General features: G+C 40.9%; 1 protein-coding gene across 1 annotated transcript in view; it reads right to left on the reverse strand.

Annotated features, from left to right (window-relative positions):
* LOC139473450 (metabotropic glycine receptor-like) overlaps positions 1–19,720 on the reverse strand; it is an 87,255-nt gene that overhangs the window by 34,219 nt on the left and 33,316 nt on the right. The window contains exon 2 of the mRNA XM_071256033.1: positions 408–516. Coding sequence (XP_071112134.1) covers positions 408–516 — 109 coding nt within the window. The remainder of the gene's footprint in view (positions 1–407; positions 517–19,720) is intronic.

A 19,720-nucleotide genomic window follows, 5' to 3' on the forward strand; every position in this document is an offset into this window, starting at 1 on the left:
CGAAGCACCGTGTTCCATAACAAGTCATGTGAAACGGGGTTAAGCGTCGCGTCCACATTTATTGCAATTATATAGCGACGTGCATGCACGTGCCTGTGCGTGTGTAAACGAGTGAGGCTGTTTATACTAGTCCGGACTAATGCCGATATTATAGAGCTAACCTACTGAGATACCATGCCGCAGTTTTACATGGATGCCCCACTCAGACACAGTATACTGACTCCGAGCCGACCTTAAAGCCGAACGCCAGCGATGGTAATAATAAGTACCATCTTTTAATGTGTTTTGGTATGACGCGACTGGGGATCAAACCCCGGACCTTCCACTCTCCGTGCGGACGCTCTAGCACTAGACCACAGAGGCTGCCGTGTTCCATAACATGTGACATGAATACTGAAGGTACTTACTTTAGCAGTTGGAGGGCGACATGTATGGGTGTTTGCAAACAGCGAGCCGTCGTCAGCACATTGGTTGATCTCTAAGCTTAAGAGGTCAATATCAAACAGGACAGCCCCTCTGAAACAACAAACAAATCATACTGGTGAGACAAGGATCAATCATCTATCATATCAACATTTATGGTCAATCATCAAGGCTGACTAGTGTGTATGCATCGCCATGTACTTATCATTTGGTATATTGCATACTGTCACCTATCACACATGTTCTATGTCAACCTCACACACGTACATGTAAAACACATGTGTCCACATAACAAACGTATATTCTGTTCACATAACCTGTGCGCTGGCCACCTGTGTTTTGTTCACCTACCAAACATGTCCCATGTCAGCCCAACACACAATCATTCTATCCACTCGACACACATGCATTCTGCCCACCTAACACCTGCATTCTGTCCGCCCAACGCCCCTACATTCTGTGCGTCCAACACACCTGCAATAGATACACCCGTCACACATGCATTCTGTCCATCCAACACACCTGCATTCTGTCCAGTTGTATTTTGTTCAAAATACACCCTTATCTGACAAACCTATATTCTGTCTATGTAACCGAAGACCTATATTATGTCTATTTACCACAATACCTATATTCTGTCTATTTAACACAAGACCTATATTCTGTCTATTTAACACATGCCTATATTCTGTCTATTTAACACAAAACCTATATTCTGTCCATTTAACACAATTCCTATATACTGTCTATTTAACACAAGACCTATATTCTGTCCATGTAACACAATACCTATATTCTGTCTATTTAACACAATACTTTGATTCTGTCTATTTAACACAAGACCTTGATTCTGTCTATTTAACACAATACCTAGATTCTATCCACATAAAACCTGTATTCTAGCACACCTGTATTATGTCAAAGGAACACACAAACCTGTTTTCTGCCCACCTAACAGACATACATTCTGTTCACATAACGGAAAAGTATTCTTTCCACATAACACCTGTTCTCATATACATTATTCTAGTAACGCATCATTATTCTGTCCACATCACACACCTGCAATAGCACTCATAGTCTGTCTACGTTACATGTCTGTTATATAATTACACTTAACACACATCCACCCTGTCTAATGAATATACAAAAATGTTATTGTTTCGTTTATCATAATGCATATTCACACACTTTCTAAAATTTATCGATCTCTACCGCTAATGCAAGATGTTGGCCTTTTTATCCAGTACTCTGCTAAAGACATGTTGTTTGGCGCAAAGCGAGCAACTGATGTTATGCGACGATAAAATGAACTGGCAACACACGCGTTCAGGTAAATACTACTTCCGGCCAATGGTTAGCATGAAATATTGAGAACGAGGCAAGCGGAAGTAATCAAATATTGATAACGGTACAACTCTCACGGCCTTGAGTGCGACTGAATTGATTCCAAACGGAACAAACCTAGTGTTGGTAGAAATAAGTGGTGCAGATCCACACGAAACTGCAGATGGCTATTTCATTTGCGTTTGTCGTCAGCATAACTCATATTAGCAGTGGGGTGGAGAAAACTAATTACTAAGAATGACACGGAATGGAGGCCTGTTGTTTTCTATGGTTATTCGGAAAAAGAAGTGGCCCCCTCCCTTGTTTTACCAAAATAAGCAAGTCATCAAATGACTTTGATGAGCAAGAATAAAAAAGTACTATGGTGGTAATAATGTCAATACGAAATGATAAATACTATTAGAAAGTATAGTGAAATGTTCTAGCTGTAATTATATTTTGTTTACATCAGATGAGTCACATGACCTTCACAAAGGGAATTCCAATGAATCGGGTACAGATACATTTGACATCGTCCTGATTCCTAAGATCCGGATCTACAAATATTAGGTTATATTCACTTGAATAGACATTCCAAACAGTTAGAAGTAATATCCCATTACTTCAATCGGCGTTCCAAGCAGAAAGTAGAACTACCCCTTTATTCATACAGACGTTCAAAATGTTAGCACCAATATCGTTTTAATTACATGGACGTTCCAAACATATAGTAGAAATACACCTTTACTTATATAGAAGTTCCAAACGGTTGGTAGCAATATCCCTTAACTTATATACATAGATATCCAAACATTGGGTAGAAATATACCTTACCTAATATAGAAGTTCCAAACATTGGGTAGCAATATACTTTTACTGATATAGACATTCCAAACATTTGGTAGAAAAATACCAAACCTTATATAGAAGTTCCAAACATTTGGTAGCAATATCCCTTAACTTATATAGATATCTAAACATTGGGTAGAAATATCCCTTAACTTATATAGAAGTTCCAAACATTTGGTAGCAATTCCCCTTTACTTATATAGAAGTTCCAAACAGTTGGTAGCAATATCCCTTTACTTATATAGAAGTTCCAAACAGTTGGTAGCAATTCCCCTTTACTTATATAGAAGTTCCAAACAGTTGGTAGCAATATCCTTTACGTATGTAGAAGTTCCAAACAGTTGGTAGCAATATCCCTTTACTTATATAGAAGTTCCAAACAGTTGGTAGCAATACCCCTTCACTTACATGGATGTTCCAAGCAGTTAGTAGCAATACCCCCTTACTAATAGAGTCGTTGGTAGCAATATCCCTTTACTTATATAGAAGTTCCAAACAGTTGGTAGCAATTCCCCTTTACTTATATAGAAGTTCCAAACAGTTGGTAGCAATATCCCTTTACTTCTATAGAATCCTAACATTTGGTAGCAATTCCCCTTTACTTATATAGAAGTTCCAAACAGTTGGTAGCAATATCCCTTTACTTATATAGAAGTTCCAAACAGTTGGTAGCTATTCCCCTTTACTTATATAGAAGTTCCAAACAGTTGGTAGCAATATCCCTTAACTTATATAGAAGTTCCAAACAGTTGGTAGCAATATCCCTTTACTTTTATAGAACTTCCAAACATTTGGTAGAAATACACCTTACCTTATATAGAAAATTGAAAACAGTTTTTTGCATTTACCCATTTACTGATGTAGACGTTCCAAACATTTGGCAGAAATATACTGTACCTTACCCTTAGAAATAGACCTTACCTTATATAGAAAGTTCCAAAGAGTTATTCGCATATACCCATTTACTGATATAGGCGTTCCAAACATTTAGTAGAAATATGCCATACCATATATAGAAGTACCAAACATTTGGTAGAAATATACTGTTCCTTTTACAGAACTTACAAACGGTTGGTAGCAATATCCTTTTACTGATATAGATGTTCTAAACATTTGGAAAAAAAACCTCTTTATATATATGGACGTCCCAAACAGATGGATGAAATATCCCTTTACGTATGTGGACGTTCCAAGCAGTTAGTAGCAATACCCCCTTACTAATAGAGTCGTTGGTAGCAATATCCCTTTACTTATATAGAAGTTCCAAACAGTTGGTAGAAATACCCCCTTACTAATAGAAGCGTTCCAAACAGTTGGTAGCAGTACCCCTTTACTTATATAGAAGTTCCAAACAGTTGGTAGCAATAACCCTTCACTTACATGGATGTTCCAAGCAGTTAGTAGCAATACCCCCTTACTAATAGATTCGTTCCAAACAGTTGGTAGCAATATCCCTTTACTTATATAGAAGTTCCAAACAGTTGGTAGCAATATCCCTTTACGTATGTAGAAGTTCCAAACAGTTGGTAGCAATACCCCTTCACTTACATGGATGTTCCAAGCAGTTAGTAGCAATACACCCTTACTAAAAGAAGCGTTCCAAACAGTTGGTAGCAATACCCCTTTACTTATATAGAAGTTCCAAACAGTTGGTAGCAATACCCACTTACAAATAGATTCGTTCCAAACAGTTTGTAGCAATATCCCTTTACTTACATGGATGTTCCAAGCAGTAAGTAGCAATACCCCCTTACTAATAGAAGCGTTCCAAACATTTGGTAGCAATGCCCCTTTAGTTACATGGATGTTCCAAGCAGTTAGTAGCAATACCCCCTTACTAATAGAGGCGTTCCAAACAGGTGGTAGCAATACCCCTTTTTACGTCGACGTTCGAAACAGTTGGATGAATTATCAATAGTCGTCCGCGTTGTCCGGATGAACATGGTTTCCTTTATATCTTGATGCGATGATCTCATTTGAGGATTTATATTTAGAAAAAGGAGACTAACACACTAACGTGAGAGTAAAATATTATGAATTGTATTATATTATATCATTACAACTCACACCAACCATGCCATGATTACTGGAATTCAGTATAACGCTACGGTTTGCTTTAAAACATCTAATCATGATTGTGTTGATGCGAGTTCTAATGATTATGTTTAATTCCCGGGTTTATTTGGAGTTTATTTCTTTATTCAAACATACGACGGTAAAGTTAGTCAGCAACTGCCCTAGTTTTGTGAAACAGATTCGAATGAGTGTAACATTGGGTAAATGAAGCTAGTCTTTGAAAGTACTTTCTCTGTTTGTGTGAGGAGCCCACCAGATGTATATGTTTATGTAGGGAAGACATCGATGCTAGGTACTCGGGAGGAAGCTGATTAAAGGAGCTGTGTTATATACGTTGAAACTAACCACACTCACACACACGGTGTGTTGCAGTAATAGCGGTACGATGTGTGAAGGTTACACCTATGGCCACCGGCCACAATGGTCCACAAGGATTATCCATAACCACATCGTGGTAGCAGCTCTTTTGTTGTTTATAGAGTCACTTGTGCATTGACTCATTTGTACGTGTTAGAACGGAAACTTTGAAACAAATAGTTATCCTGAGTACTTCAAATACTTGGTGTCCATCATGCCGTTGATTTGTAGCATATTCTGGAACATGTATACGTAAACCAAAAGGAGACGAGGATATTTAGGGAAATACATGAATGTCAGTTGAAATGTTCTCGCTGTCTCAGGTAGCACATGAATCATTGTCTTATGCCACACAGTGATTACTGTCGCATTTATCATTTTCTCAGGTATAATAGTGTCAATAGCCTGGTTAATGAAAGGGTCATTGCCACATGCAGCATAGTGAAAATAAAGGTTCATTGTATCAGGTAGGCATTGTGTTTTCTCGAGTGTCATAGTGAACATCCCTTCTGCTAATATATGCATCATTGTCTCGTGCATCACAGTGACCATTGTCTCGTATGTCATAGTGAACCGAGTCTGGTATGTCATAGTGAACATTGTCTAATATGTCTTAGGGAACATTGTATCGGTAATATATGTGCCATTGTCTCGGTACTGTATGTATCATTGTCTGGTGTATCACAGTGAACATTGTCTCGGATAATATAAAGATCATTGTGTCGAAAGTCATGGTGAACATTGTTTTCGTAATAAACGGATCTTATTCTCGTGTAGCATAGTGAACATTGCCTCGTGTATCATAGTTACAATTGTCACTGTACTATAAGGCTTATTGTCTCGTACTTTATAGTGAACATTGTCTCGTGTATCAAAGTGTAAACACTGTCTCGTGTTTCATAATGGACATTGTATCGTGCATTGTAGTGAACACATGTCTCGTGTATCATAATTAAGATTGTCTCGTACATCATAGTGGCCATTATAACGGTAATATACGGATTATTGTCTCGTGTATCATATTGAACATTGTCTCGTGTATCATATTGAACATTATGTTGCCTAATATAATGCTTAATGTATCGTGTATCATTGTGATCATTGTCTCGTGTATCATAGTGAACATTGTCTCGTGTATCATAGTGAACATTGTCTCGTCTATCATAGTGATCATTGTCTCGTGTATCATAGTGATCATTGTCTCGTGTATTGATAGTGAACATTGTCTCGTGTATCATAGTGAACATTGTCTCGTCTATCATAGTGATCATTGTCTCGTGTATCATAGTGATCATTGTCTCGTGTATAATAGTGAACATTGTCTCGTGTATCATTGTGAACATTGTCTCGTGTATCATAGTGGCCATTATACCGGTAATACAAGGATTATTGTATCGTCTATCATAGATGACATTTTCTCGTGTTTCATTATGAACATTGTCTCTGTATCATCGTGGCCAATATACCGGTAATACAATTATTATTGTATCGTCTATCATAGTGAATATTTTCTCGTGTATCATAGTGAACATTGTCTCTGTATCATAGTGGTCATTATACCGGTTATGCAAGGATTATTGTATCGTCTATCATAGTGAACATTTTCTAGTGTATCATTGTGAACATTGTCTCAGTATCATAGTGGCCTTCATACCGGTAATGCAAGGATTATTGTATCGTGTATTATAGTGAACATTGTCTCGTGCATCATTGTGGCCATTGGGGGCACGGGTGGCCCAGTCGTCTAAGGCGCCGCGATTCGCTGTGCAGAGTTGCGTCCCTTGAGCACACCAGAAACCTATGATTGTGGGTTCGAATCCCGGTTCACCCCAATTATGTTTCTTGGTTTGTCAGCACCATACCCGTGCTCGTGGTTTCACCGAAGTGGTAAACGTCTGAGACCTGCATCACTTCGGGCTTTCCTCCCACATTAAGCTGACACGCCGCGATATAACTGGAATAATGTTAAAAGCGGCGTTAAACCCATTCACTCACTCACTCATTGTGGCCATTATACCGGAAATGCAAGGATTATGTATCGTGTATTATAGTGAACATTGTCTCGTGTATCATAGTGGCCTTTATACCGGTAATACAAGGTTTATTGTATCGTGTATCATAGTGAACATTGTCTCGTGTATCATTGTGGCCATTATACCGGTAATACAAGGATTATTGTATCATCTGTCATAGTGAACATTGCCTCGTGTATCATAGTGAACATTATGTTGGCTAATAGAATGCTTAATGTATCGTGTATCATAGTGAACATTTTCTCGTGTATCATTGTGAACATTGTCTCTGTATCATAGTGAACATTGCATTGTCTCGTGTATCATAGTGAACACTGTCTCCGTATTATAAGGCATAGTGCCTCGTGTATCAAAGTGGTTATACCGAAATAAGATACCTAAAATGGTCATAGTTAACATAGTGATCATATTGTCTCAGATCTCTAATCGAAAGCATTCGGTCGTAACACTGGATGTGTACAGTGTGTGAGGCCAGTGTTGAGAGGCCATTATCATGGCTCACAGGCTTATGCCATCATAAATGTACACTGCGTTTGTATTTGTTTAAAATGTCAGATAGTAAATTTATCAAAACATAGTTGATTGCAGTAGATGTATTATGCATGCGAAGATGTTCTATCATACAAAATTAAAAACGATATCGTAATAATATGAACTTTCAATTTACACAAGATATATGTTCAAACGTGCATGTCATTTACATGAGTATAGAATTGTCATAATAAATCCATACCACAAGACCGCGATTTCGCTACGTTGAAAAGAAATCAAAGAACATTTACCAGCTCAGCAACATTACACTTCCACACAAAACAGCCTACATCGGTCAAAGATAAACACCTGACGTCATATGTTGTCCATAGACATATATTTTGTACCCCAATCCTTTTACAAGTTCGCCCGGAAAGAGCTGAAACGATTGTAGCTAACATCGTAAAGCAATTGCACCCAAAAGGCCATGACTTATGAAAAAGGTTAATTACTGAAAACATTGTAGTGTGCTGGGTGATCCCCCACTAGCGAGTACAGCATGCTGCAAGTCTTTCATCGTGTTCAGAATCATCGACTTGAGTGGAGTCAAGTTACACCATCATAACAGCATGCATAGCGTCTCACTCATCTCTCCACGCAAAAGAAAGGGAAAATCAATTTATACAAACCATGATGCTGAACCATTGTCAATGAAAACAATATTCCACTTATTCAACGAAGCTGTGCTCTAGTAAAGAAAATTTCGAAAAGCTGTTTGACGTTGCTAAGTGGTTGCTATGGTAAAGTTATAGCAAGAGTATTTGCACTTCGGAACCTATAATTGCTATGACGCTGCAGACAAAATGACCTTGAAAATATCTGGGGTCATAACGATGAATGAAGGGGATATCGTGTTAGTCTCAGTTGTGTAGCGAGCTCGAATACCCCTAAACGGATACCTGACTGAGGATGTATGTTGTGCATTGGCTATAGAAACAAGTCCATGTATGACAACGCAATATAATGGTTCTGTACATACTACAGGCGAAGGTGTCGTTTTGTTGAGCGCCATGCTTGGTCTATGTGCCGAGGCCACGACGCTAAAACATTATGCATAAATTTACACGAACCTATCCGCAATTATGTACATAGGCACGAGGATATGATTTATCTCAGACAGTGGCTCACCCAGCGGGAGAATGGGGCGTTTTTGTGCGAGGCTGAACGGTGATTCTCTGACTGTCGGGCAGAGTGAGTGAATCGAAGAGAGAAGGCACCGGTATTGATTGTCGCGGTGAACAGCCTGGTCACAATGGCGGGGGGTCCTTGAAACGCAGAGCGATATATTCAATTAATTTGCTCAATTTCTTCAACCCCTTCTCAACAGGACAAAGATGTCTGCCAAACTCGCGTCAAAGTCTCGCGCGACTTGGATTCTAGGCTTCAACGGTGGTTGACGACCCTTAAAACAATAAGCGGGGCACTTGAAAAGTAGGAATGCTGCAAAGAAGAAACGGAATCGACACCTTAGCCCATGTGGTTTGCTTGGAACCTCTATCATAACCTTGATTAAATCCCTTGAACCAAGATACCAAGTGGGCATTGCTTTTAGGAGGAGATATCTTATAATAAAACTGTATTCTCGGCCATGTTCCTTCTGCATCATAGGTCTCAGCACATACGATCGATTCAGTTTGTCATATGACGGGTGTGACATGTTTTCACCAAGGTTGGGGTGCATTCTACCATGCACGTACACAGGCCAACGGGATAACCAAGTGGTTGTGTATGGTGTTGACGAGTCGGAGTAGATGTTTATTGGATGTGTATTTTAAAGCAGTTAACAGATAGAGTGGGGTATCCAGTGGGATCCGCAGTCAGAAACTGAAGTGGTAGAGCGTTATCTATATGGTGATGGTTGTGTAGGGGTGTGAGTAGAGATTGTAAATCAAGGGTGATGGACGAGTGTGTAGGGATGTGGGTAGAGATTGTTAATTCAGGGTGATGGGTGTGTAGGGGTGTGGGTAGAGATTGTTAATTCAGGATGATTGGTGTGTAGGGGTGTGGGTAGAGCGTAATCGAGGATGATGGGTGTGTAGGGGTGTGGGTAGAGCGTAATCGAGGATGATGGGTGTGTAGGGGTGTGGGTAGAGCGTAATCGAGGATGATGGGTGTGTAGGGGTGTGGGTAGAGCGTAATCGAGGATGATGGGTGTGTAGGGGTGTGGGTAGAGCGTAATGCAGGGTGATGGGTGTGTAGGGGTGTGGGTAGAGCGTAATGCAGGGTGATGGGTGTGTAGGGGTGTGGGTAGAGCGTAATCGAGGATGATGGGTGTGTAGGGGTGTGGGTAGAGCGTAATGCAGGGTGATGGGTGTGTAGGGGTGTGGGTAGAGCGTAATGCAGGGTGATGGGTGTGTAGGGGTGTGGGTAGAGCGTAATGCAGGGTGATGGGTGTGTAGGGGTGTGGGTAGAGCGTAATGCAGGGTGATGGGTGTGTAGGGGTGTGGGTAGAGCGTAATGCAGGGTGATGGGTGTGTAGGGGTGTGGGTAGAGCGTAATGCAGGGTGATGGGTGTGTAGGGGTGTAGGTAGAGCGTAATGCAGGGTGATGGGTGTGTAGGGGTGTGGGTAGAGCGTAATGCAGGGTGATGGGTGTGTAGGGGTGTGGGTAGAGCGTAATGCAGGGTGATGGGTGTGTAGGGGTGTGGGTAGTGATTGTTAATCCAGGGCGATGGGTGAGTGTGTAGAGATGTAGGTAGAGCCTAATCCAGGGTGATGGGTGAGTGTGTAGGGGTCTGGGTAGAGATTGTTAATCCAGGTTGATGGGTGAGTGTGTAGAGATGTAGGTAGTGATGGGTGAGTGTGTATGGGTGTGGGTAGAGATTGTTAATCCAGGTTGATGGGTGAGTGTGTAGGGGTGTGGGTAGTGATGGGTGAGTGTGTAGGGGTGTGGGTAGAGATTGTTAATCAAGGTTGATGGGTGAGTGTGTAGAGATGTAGGTAGTGATGGGTGAGTGTGTAGGGGTGTGGGTAGAGATTGTTAATCAAGGTTGATGGGTGAGTGTGTAGAGATGTAGGTAGTGATGGGTGAGTGTGTATGGGTGTGGGTAGAGATTGTTAATCCAGGTTGATGGGTGAGTGTGTAGAGATGTAGGTAGTGATGGGTGAGTGTGTAGGGGTGTGGGTAGAGATTGTTAATCCAGGTTGATGGGTGAGTGTGTAGAGATGTAGGTAGTGATGGGTGAGTGTGTAGGGGTGTGGGTAGAGATTGTTAATCAAGGTTGATGGGTGAGTGTGTAGGGGTGTGGGTAGTGATGGGTGAGTGTGTAGAGATGTAGGTAGAGCCTAATCCAGGATGATGGGTGTGTGTGTAGGGGTGTGAGTAGATATTGTTTATCCAGGGTGATGGGTGAGTGTGTTGGGATGTGGGTAGAGATTGTAAATCCAGGATGATGGGTGTGTAGGGGTATGAGTAGAGATTTTTAATCCAGGGTGATGGGTGAGTGTGTGGGTAGTGCGTAATCCAGGGTGATGGGTGTGTAGGAGTGCGGGTAGTGATTGTTAATCCAGGGTGATGGGTGAGTGTGTAGGGGTGAGAGTTGAGATTGTTAATCCAGGGTGACGGGTGTGTAGGGGTGAGAGAAGAGATTGTTAATCCAGGGTGATGGGGGTGTGGGGGTGGGGGTAGATATTTTTAATCCAGGGTGATGGGTGTGTAGGGGTGAGAGAAGAGATTGTTAATCCAGGGTGATAGGTGTATAGGGGTGAGAGAAGAGATTGTTAATCCAGGGTGATGGGTGTGTGGATGTGTGGGTAGAGATTGTTAATCCAGGGTGATGGGTGTGTGGGCGTGTGGGTAGAGATTGTTAATCCAGGGTGATGGGTGTGTAGGGGTGAGAGAAGAGATTGTTAATCCAGGGTGTGTTGGTCTGTGGGTGTGTGGGTGTGTGGGTGTGTGGGTAGAGATTGTTAATATAGGTTGATGGTTGTGTAGGTTTGTAGGGGTATGGGTAGAGCTTGCTAATACAGTGTGATTACCGTGCAGAGGTGTGGGTTGAAATTGTTGCACTCTGATTTGCGGTATTTTGAGTATTATTTTGATTATGGTATTAAGAATTATCCCAGTAATTTGCCCAGATATCCGATAGAGTCGCTCACCAATAAAACAATTATTTGAGGGTGACGCATAGTTTGTTAGGAAACACAGAGCGTAGTACATACCTGACCTGGATATTTATCCGTATATAACCTGACAGCGTTTATCATTTGCCTTTCCAGTGCCGAGAAACCAACCCGTTATACCATAAACATATATATATACATCAGGGATTCTATAATATACACATAAGAGATTCATTGATATGGATATCAGAGCTGCAGAGATATAGACAACAGCTATTCACTAGATACAGATATTCACTCTACAACACCATACATTCATTAAGCATCTACTATAATTTTGATTCCTACATTATAAATCCAGAAACGTTACACCAAGAACTAGATACCTAATATGAGGTGATACAAGTGATGGCATTGTATCAATACCCACAATGAATTGATGGAAAGCATTCCCCAGAATTGATACATGCTGCTCTTAGGTCTGTACACTTAAACACAGCATGCTGAAAGATTACCACCCTGAATGATACATATAAAAATGACACATGCTTCATATTTAGAACATGTTATACTTCATAGCATCAGCCATCACGGTGTAAAGTGCAATTGCTATCTTCAAATCACCACAATGAGCAGAAAGGAAGAACACATATGGGTAATGAAAAGTCACGCGATATCAATTGGCGATCACATGAGAATTTAGTAAGCAACACATTTACTATTAAATACGTAGAATAGGGACATAAACCTGTTACGTCTCGTGTGATGAATGGTTGATGGGGTTCTCCGTAGGTGTAGTACGGTAATCAGGCCACGTACGTGTGACGTCAATACCCCTCTACACTGATTTCACATGACCTAATTTCCTGGAAATGGGATTAGCTTTGTCTACATCGCTTCGTCACCAAGGGAAGAGTAAAGCTAATTGAAACAGGAGAATGTCCATGGTAATGCCTGTTTGGCATCTAGTTGGATAAATGACCCACTTTGCAATCTTATACCCTGTTTTTTAAGGATATGTCAATTAAAAGAATATTACAAGAACAAGAAACAAGTGATCGAATAAACAAACATTGGATGGTATGAATGGTATGCACCTCTAGGTGTCCCTATCTGGCTGGGCGACGTGTAGAAAAGATAACCATCTGGGAAGAAAGTACACAGTCGAAAGCCAATAGCGGAAGAACCGCTCCATCAATAATATATGGTCCTGTGGAATGAGAAGCGTTGGGGTACCCTTGGATTCGGTATGATCCTTCTATATACTACGGGCACAATTACCGTAATTTAGGATCATAACTGTAACAGTTACAGGTGAAGTGACTTTCCACTCAAAATCAATCGCAGAACAGATACGCTATAGCAGGGAGGGGCGAGGGGTGGGGGTTGGTGGGATGGTGGGGAGGGTGCATTGTAGCATTTACCATGTGTACTGGGAATACATATATTATAGCCATTTACCTGATAAATTCAAATCAAGTGTCTTCATAGGCAGGACATGCTGCAAATGTAAGCTTGTATTTCCAGAACATATATCCGTACTCCCTTACTTTACGAGATTGATCAACTCAGTACTGAGACATGCCCACGTGAACACAATGCAGGGATATCTTTAAAACGATGTTAGCTTTTCTATGCTCTTTTTGTATATGCTATCTATAGTTCTTTGTTCTATGTCACCAGGCACAAGTCTTCCAGAATGAACAAAACTGTGTATCACACACGTATATTTTTACCGGAGCCGAGTTGATTATAACGAACACTTTTTAAATGCAAAGTAAAACGGTGTAGATGGTTAATGAGCCAGCAGCCTCCTGTAATTATCTCTGATACATTGTTGGCATATTTGTTCTTATCTTGAAAGAAAAATCACCAAACATGTGAAGTTGCTTACGAAAGTATCAAACCATGAGATCTGAAATCAATCTTTCCGACGTTCAGCTTCCTAGCAACCCGGTCTCACAGCAAGACCAACATCGTTGTTTATATTGCAGCTACTTCAGAACAAGTGTTGAAATTACCTGCTTATTTCATAACTGACTGACAGGTGTCGTGACACGTGTGTCAGATAGAAGAAGTGCTGCAGATAAGTAACGTCATCGTAGATAAACACGAGAATAATGTGAGAAGCATTTTACAAGATACTGAAGCATCTAATGTTTGATACGGATGCTTTGATGGGTTTCTTCTAAGATGTGGAATATGAGTAAAACTGTCTTCAAATATTCTAACGTGTTTATATGTACAAGTACAACCTGATTTTAGACAAGGCGAAATGGCGGACGTCCAATGTGACCGCAGTAAAAAAAAGCATGCACATATCATCTCTGAAGGTCATGGTCACTCTCGTTCATGAATATGTTAAATAGTCTGTTGAAATCTATTTAAAATTTCATTACGAAGTATTAATATTAGTCATTAACTTAGACTAAACGGACGTTGCTATTTACATCGTCTAGGATTAAGCAGGCCTGCAGACACGCATTATACGTCCTGGAGCTACAAGGACCAGACATACTGGCCGAATGCTGTACGTCTCAATATATGGTTTGTCCTGTCAATGGAAAATCGTGATATCCTGAATATGTTAATAAAATAATAGATGCATTCTACATAATTCCGTTAAATCTTAACGAAGACGAGAGGTACGTCAATGAAGGTTAGAAATTGAGTTGTGTCATGAGTAATATTGCGTTTCAAGTGATTGATATAGTGAGTTAAATATGAATCAAACGTTTTGGTATATTTCTTCTGACATCAACAGAGGCCAGCATATCCTACAGTGTTGATATAGTAAACAAAACCGATGCTCTATGTTGACTGAAAGGTACACGCGGTAGGTTAATCATCTACAACAAATTGCCTATTTCTAGATTCACCAAGATCCCCGGGTCATAAGTTCAGCGGGAAGGTGGTGGAAATATAACACCTCTATACACTATTCAAACATGCCTGCTGAACTAATTAAGAATCCCGTACACTGATCATATGATAGGCAGACTCAGTTCAAGACTAAACACACATATGGAAATTCGCTTAATTCGATCAATAAAATAACACGAACATTCCCCTGGCACATTCGCCTTGTCTTGAAAGGATGTCGGCTACATATTTCACCTACTTGGCACATATTCTTACGCAATCCTGAAGTTATGTTGTCTTGTTAATCATATACATAGCTATCAGGATAGTAGTTTTCTGTTATGTCATGAATGTTTGATTTTTAGAATCAAACTGCGAGTATGTGGTTTCAGACTTTTGAAAATATGAGATTAACGATTAATTGCTACATGTGAACATCACAAAGGTGCGTAAATCAGATGATTGAACTGACTCTTTATATCTACAAACTTGAACTGAAATGGTAAATCTGTGCTATTAATAGAGGTGAAGTAACGAAGGTCACACAACTTGGGCATGGCATTACTGAGGGAATGAAGACATTAGTGCATGTGACTTTACCGAACCAAGTGATGGCCGTTAGAACAACTTGTATAGTTTTATATACATATATTTGCAACAGTCCTGGGTAGAATATTCATACAGAGTTGGCAGAATAAAGACTTGTAAATCCTTATTGACTAGACTACTAGCAACTGTGACGATAAGTTTGTTTCTATTCACTGGTCTAAGGGTAATTCCATAAGCTAGTAAATTCCTATAAACTTGTCTAGTGGCATACGTAAGGCCGGTACATTACCTTTAGATGGATCTCGTGATAAATGTAAAGATTCGTTTGTTTCTACAGACTAGTCTCGTGACAATTGTGAAGATAAGTGCACGACTGTGCACCAGCTGTGCTAGACGATAAGGTTGTTTACTAATGATTTAACTTCTTACTTCTATTTTTCATTATGCTTAAAAATATGTGAAGCTGTATGTACATTCTGTAGATGTACACACGTAAACGTAGCCGCAGCTTGACCTGTCGGCACATGGGACAAGGGACCCCGGATCACGCTCTTTTTCTACGCCTACTAGTGTCCGTGTAATAAAGGCTCTACATACAAAAAGACTTATGTCTTAGGTTCGATCCCATATGGTCACTTTGTGACCTTTTTACGCCATTACTCCCTAACAATACTTAGGATAACTACGTGGCATACGTAACAGTATCTCGGCGCATCAAAATGACGACATTTGTGTGTATTTTACTGTGAGGCACTCACGAACACCCGCTGCTTCTATTAGTGAGCTGCACAGTATGCCAGGGCCATGATTAAGCCTAGCAGATCCAAATTAGCCTGAAACAGACTTTAACCTGTATCTCATAATATTGCCAGAAACTACCCTACACATTCCTTTCATAAAGAGCTGGGGATTTTCTTAGGGAAAATGTCCGAGGTAAATTCCCGGACGTCCCAATTATATAACAGATTACCATAACACGTTTACTGCATAAAACCGGAAGTGTATATCTCCATCCACGGCAGGAGTAACTAGTAGGGCATTTGGTGCTCACTGTCCCTGAATGGTGGATGAGAATTATTTTGATATGTAAATGTTTAAAGCTATTTAAAAGCAAAGCGAGTTACTGAAACTGGCTGGTGGTAGGCCCTTAAACAGAGTGTTGTATGCTGTGTTATGATGTTGTATTGAGTTTAAGATCACATGGGGTTATATGGGAACATGTCGACCATATATAAACAGCATTATGCGTGCTTCAAACAGAAACTAATAAGAAAAACATAGTGTTGATATTCATCCCAACTGATTTACTCAGTACCAAGAAAACAAAAAGACAAAAACTAACTGCCTCATATTGCCTTTACCAGGAGAGCCCAGGTCAGCAGTTGCTGTCTGCAAGTAATACTAAACATAGACAGAGAGACGTGAACACAACAGACAGTAGAAAACGTACGGATGTCACTGCATGGTCGTATGGCCGTGGAGCTCCCAAGTGCTTTCATCAAAGGTTGTTAATAGTAATGTATGTTCCTCGCAATAAAATTGTTCCTCGCAATAAAACCACAATAAAAACTGTTTACTCATCCTTCTGAATCATAAATTTACCCAACCGGTTTACAAGAAAACATACTTTCGAATGACCAGCCGAAAGTCGCAGGAAAGAGGCCCTTTCATCAAGAAACCAAATATACTTCTGTCTTCATATTGAAAAAAACTATAGCACGCAAGCCATTGTTTACTCAAATTGAATTAGAAATTAACATTAGACTTACATAACTAGTTCACTTTTAATAGATGATATTTACCATGTATACATTTCAATGGATCGATATCGGCCTCTCGACAAAGTATGGGAGGATGTACATTACGTCAATATTCCGTATACAGTAGTCGAGTCTAGGAAAAATGCAAATTACTGGTTTTGGATTTTTATGAGCAGATCGTTACATCACGTGAGTATGAAGACACTAGATTCTCCATTTCGATAAAGGTAACTAGTTCTGTGCTATCGATTTGTTATGAATATGGCTGTGTGAACATACACGACTCTTTTCCTTCTTGCATGGTTTGATAATTACACGAGTATTTTATGAGAATGCAGTAACAAACTGTGCTTGCAGTCACTAACGAGTGCAATTATCACGTGGCACTAAATACGAGTGATCCATGCGATAAACATTGCTAGATTTCATGCTTCAAAAGACCCTTTACATAATAACATGTGTGCTCGAGGTCAGACATTTACACCTCTTTAAATGCACAAGTAGAAATCATTTCGTATGGGCGGTTCATCATTGGCAATTGATAAGTTAGGCTTTGAAACATGCTGGAGCATGTATCACTTATATAATACACATCGTTGTCACACTCAGTAACACAATGACAAGAACTAAACGGTGTGAAGGTTGACATAGTTTTCGGTCTATTAGCTGGTCTATGCGCCACAGTGTGAACGTGGCCGTACCTATAGACACCCTGCAATTGTATAGACCCCCTACCCGGTGTAGACGTGACACACACCTGTATACCCCTTACTTGGTGTAGAAGTGACACACGCCTGTATACCCCCTACTTGGTGTAGACGTGGCACACACCTGTATACCCCCTACCCGGTGTAGACGTGACACACGCCTGTATACCCCCTACCGTGGTGTAGAAGTGACACACGCCTGTATACCCCCTACCCGGTGTAGACGTGACACACACCTGTATTCCCCCTACCCGGTGTAGACGTGACACACAACTGTATAACCCCTACTTGGTGTAAAAGTGACACACGCCTGTATACCCCCTACTTGGTGTAGACGTGACAGACACCTTTATACCCCCTACCCGGTGTAGACGTGACACACGCCTGTATACCCCCTACCAGGTGTAGACGTGACACACGCCATTATACCCCTACTTGGTGTAGACGTGGCAAACCCCTGTATACCCTCTACCCGGTGTAGAAGTGGCACACACCTGTATACCCCCTACCCGGTGTAGACGTGACACACACCTGTATACCCCTACGCGGTGTAGAAGTGACACACGCCTGTATACCCCCTACGCGGTGTAGACGTGACACACACCTGTATACCCCCTACCCGGTGTAGACGTGACACACACCTGTATACCCCCTACCCGGTGTAGACGTGACACACACCTGTATACCCCCTACGCAGTGTAGAAGTGACACACGCCTGTATACCCCCTACGCAGTGTAGACGTGACACACACCTGTATACCCCCTACCCGGTGTAGACATGACACACGCCTGTATACCCCCTACTTGGTGTAGACGTGACACACGCCTGCCAACACCCCTATCTGGCATAGACTTGACTGTACCTATAAAATGCCCAAATACAAACGTAGCCTCCCTACCTGGTGTTGACGTGGCACACACCTGTATACCCCCTACCGGGCGTAGACGTGACACACACCTGCCAACACCCCTATCTGGCATAGACGTGACTGTACTTATAAAATACCCACATACAAACGTAGCCTCCCTACCTGGTGTAGACGTGACACGTACCTATATACCCCCTACCTGGTGTAGACGTGACACACACCTGCACATCTCCTATCTGGTATTGATGTGGCACGTACCTATAGAGTTCCTATCTGTATGTAACACATACTTGTTGATCACCGATCAGGGGTAGACCTGACACATACCTGTTGATCTGGAGTAGAGCTACCTTGTCTCTGTAAATTCCCTACCATAAGCACAATCACAAACAGAAACGTTTTATTTCGTAGCACATACTGTTCCAAATAGGATTCCTGATTTATGCTATGATTCAGACATTCAGCCTGAAATTTCCCTTTGTGGCAGGAACATCTGTTGCAGATATTTCAAATGCACGAACGATGACATGATACCATAGACAATATAGCTTCCCATAGCATCTGCAAAGTTAAAACAGTTATGTGTGGTTGACAGACTTGGCGAGTACATTAAGGTTGAATATATTTTCAAAAACACAATGTTATATTTCCATTGTTTACTACAGTCATTCACCAGTTTCCATTGTAATCCCTATATTCATTCACCTGTATCCACGAAGGGACCAATCGCCTTATTCTTTTTGGTCTGTCATTTTTCATTGGCGACAAATTTTTATCTACCGATATATCCTTCCGTAAGACATAGCAGACAGTACGTGCTTTGTGCCAGACTATTTGGCAAATACAAAGCCATAAACTGTTTCCTGCTATATGATTAATTAAGCATCAAGTCACAAACACTAATACCCGTGCCATGGCGAGGGTCATGTCCTGAACAGGGAATTTACACATTCAAGTCAAGGATTCGTCAAGCAGTTCACAACATAAACAATGGGATTCGTTCTATGTTTATGCTAACGTATCTCTCAAAATCAATCAATGTCAATTTCTTGCGGTTTGAAATAAATGTTTAAGGTCAATAGGTGTAAGGGCTATGCGGATATTGCTCTTATTCTCAAGTCCAATCCAATTAATAGCATTGATATTAATACGCTAGAGTTGGTGTACATTTCAAACACAATACATAACGACATTTACGTAAGGTTGGTTTCACCAAAGCTCAGCGCGAACCACTGAGACGCACAGCGGAAGTAGCATGCATCTGACCTGAAAATGTGACCTTAGCCCAAGCACGACTTAGTATTCATGCGCTGTTGG

Source organism: Haliotis cracherodii, unplaced genomic scaffold (assembly GCF_022045235.1).
Source record: "Haliotis cracherodii isolate W230 unplaced genomic scaffold, xgHalCrac1.p SCAF_29, whole genome shotgun sequence".
In the NCBI taxonomy this organism is placed as follows: domain Eukaryota; kingdom Metazoa; phylum Mollusca; class Gastropoda; order Lepetellida; family Haliotidae; genus Haliotis; species Haliotis cracherodii.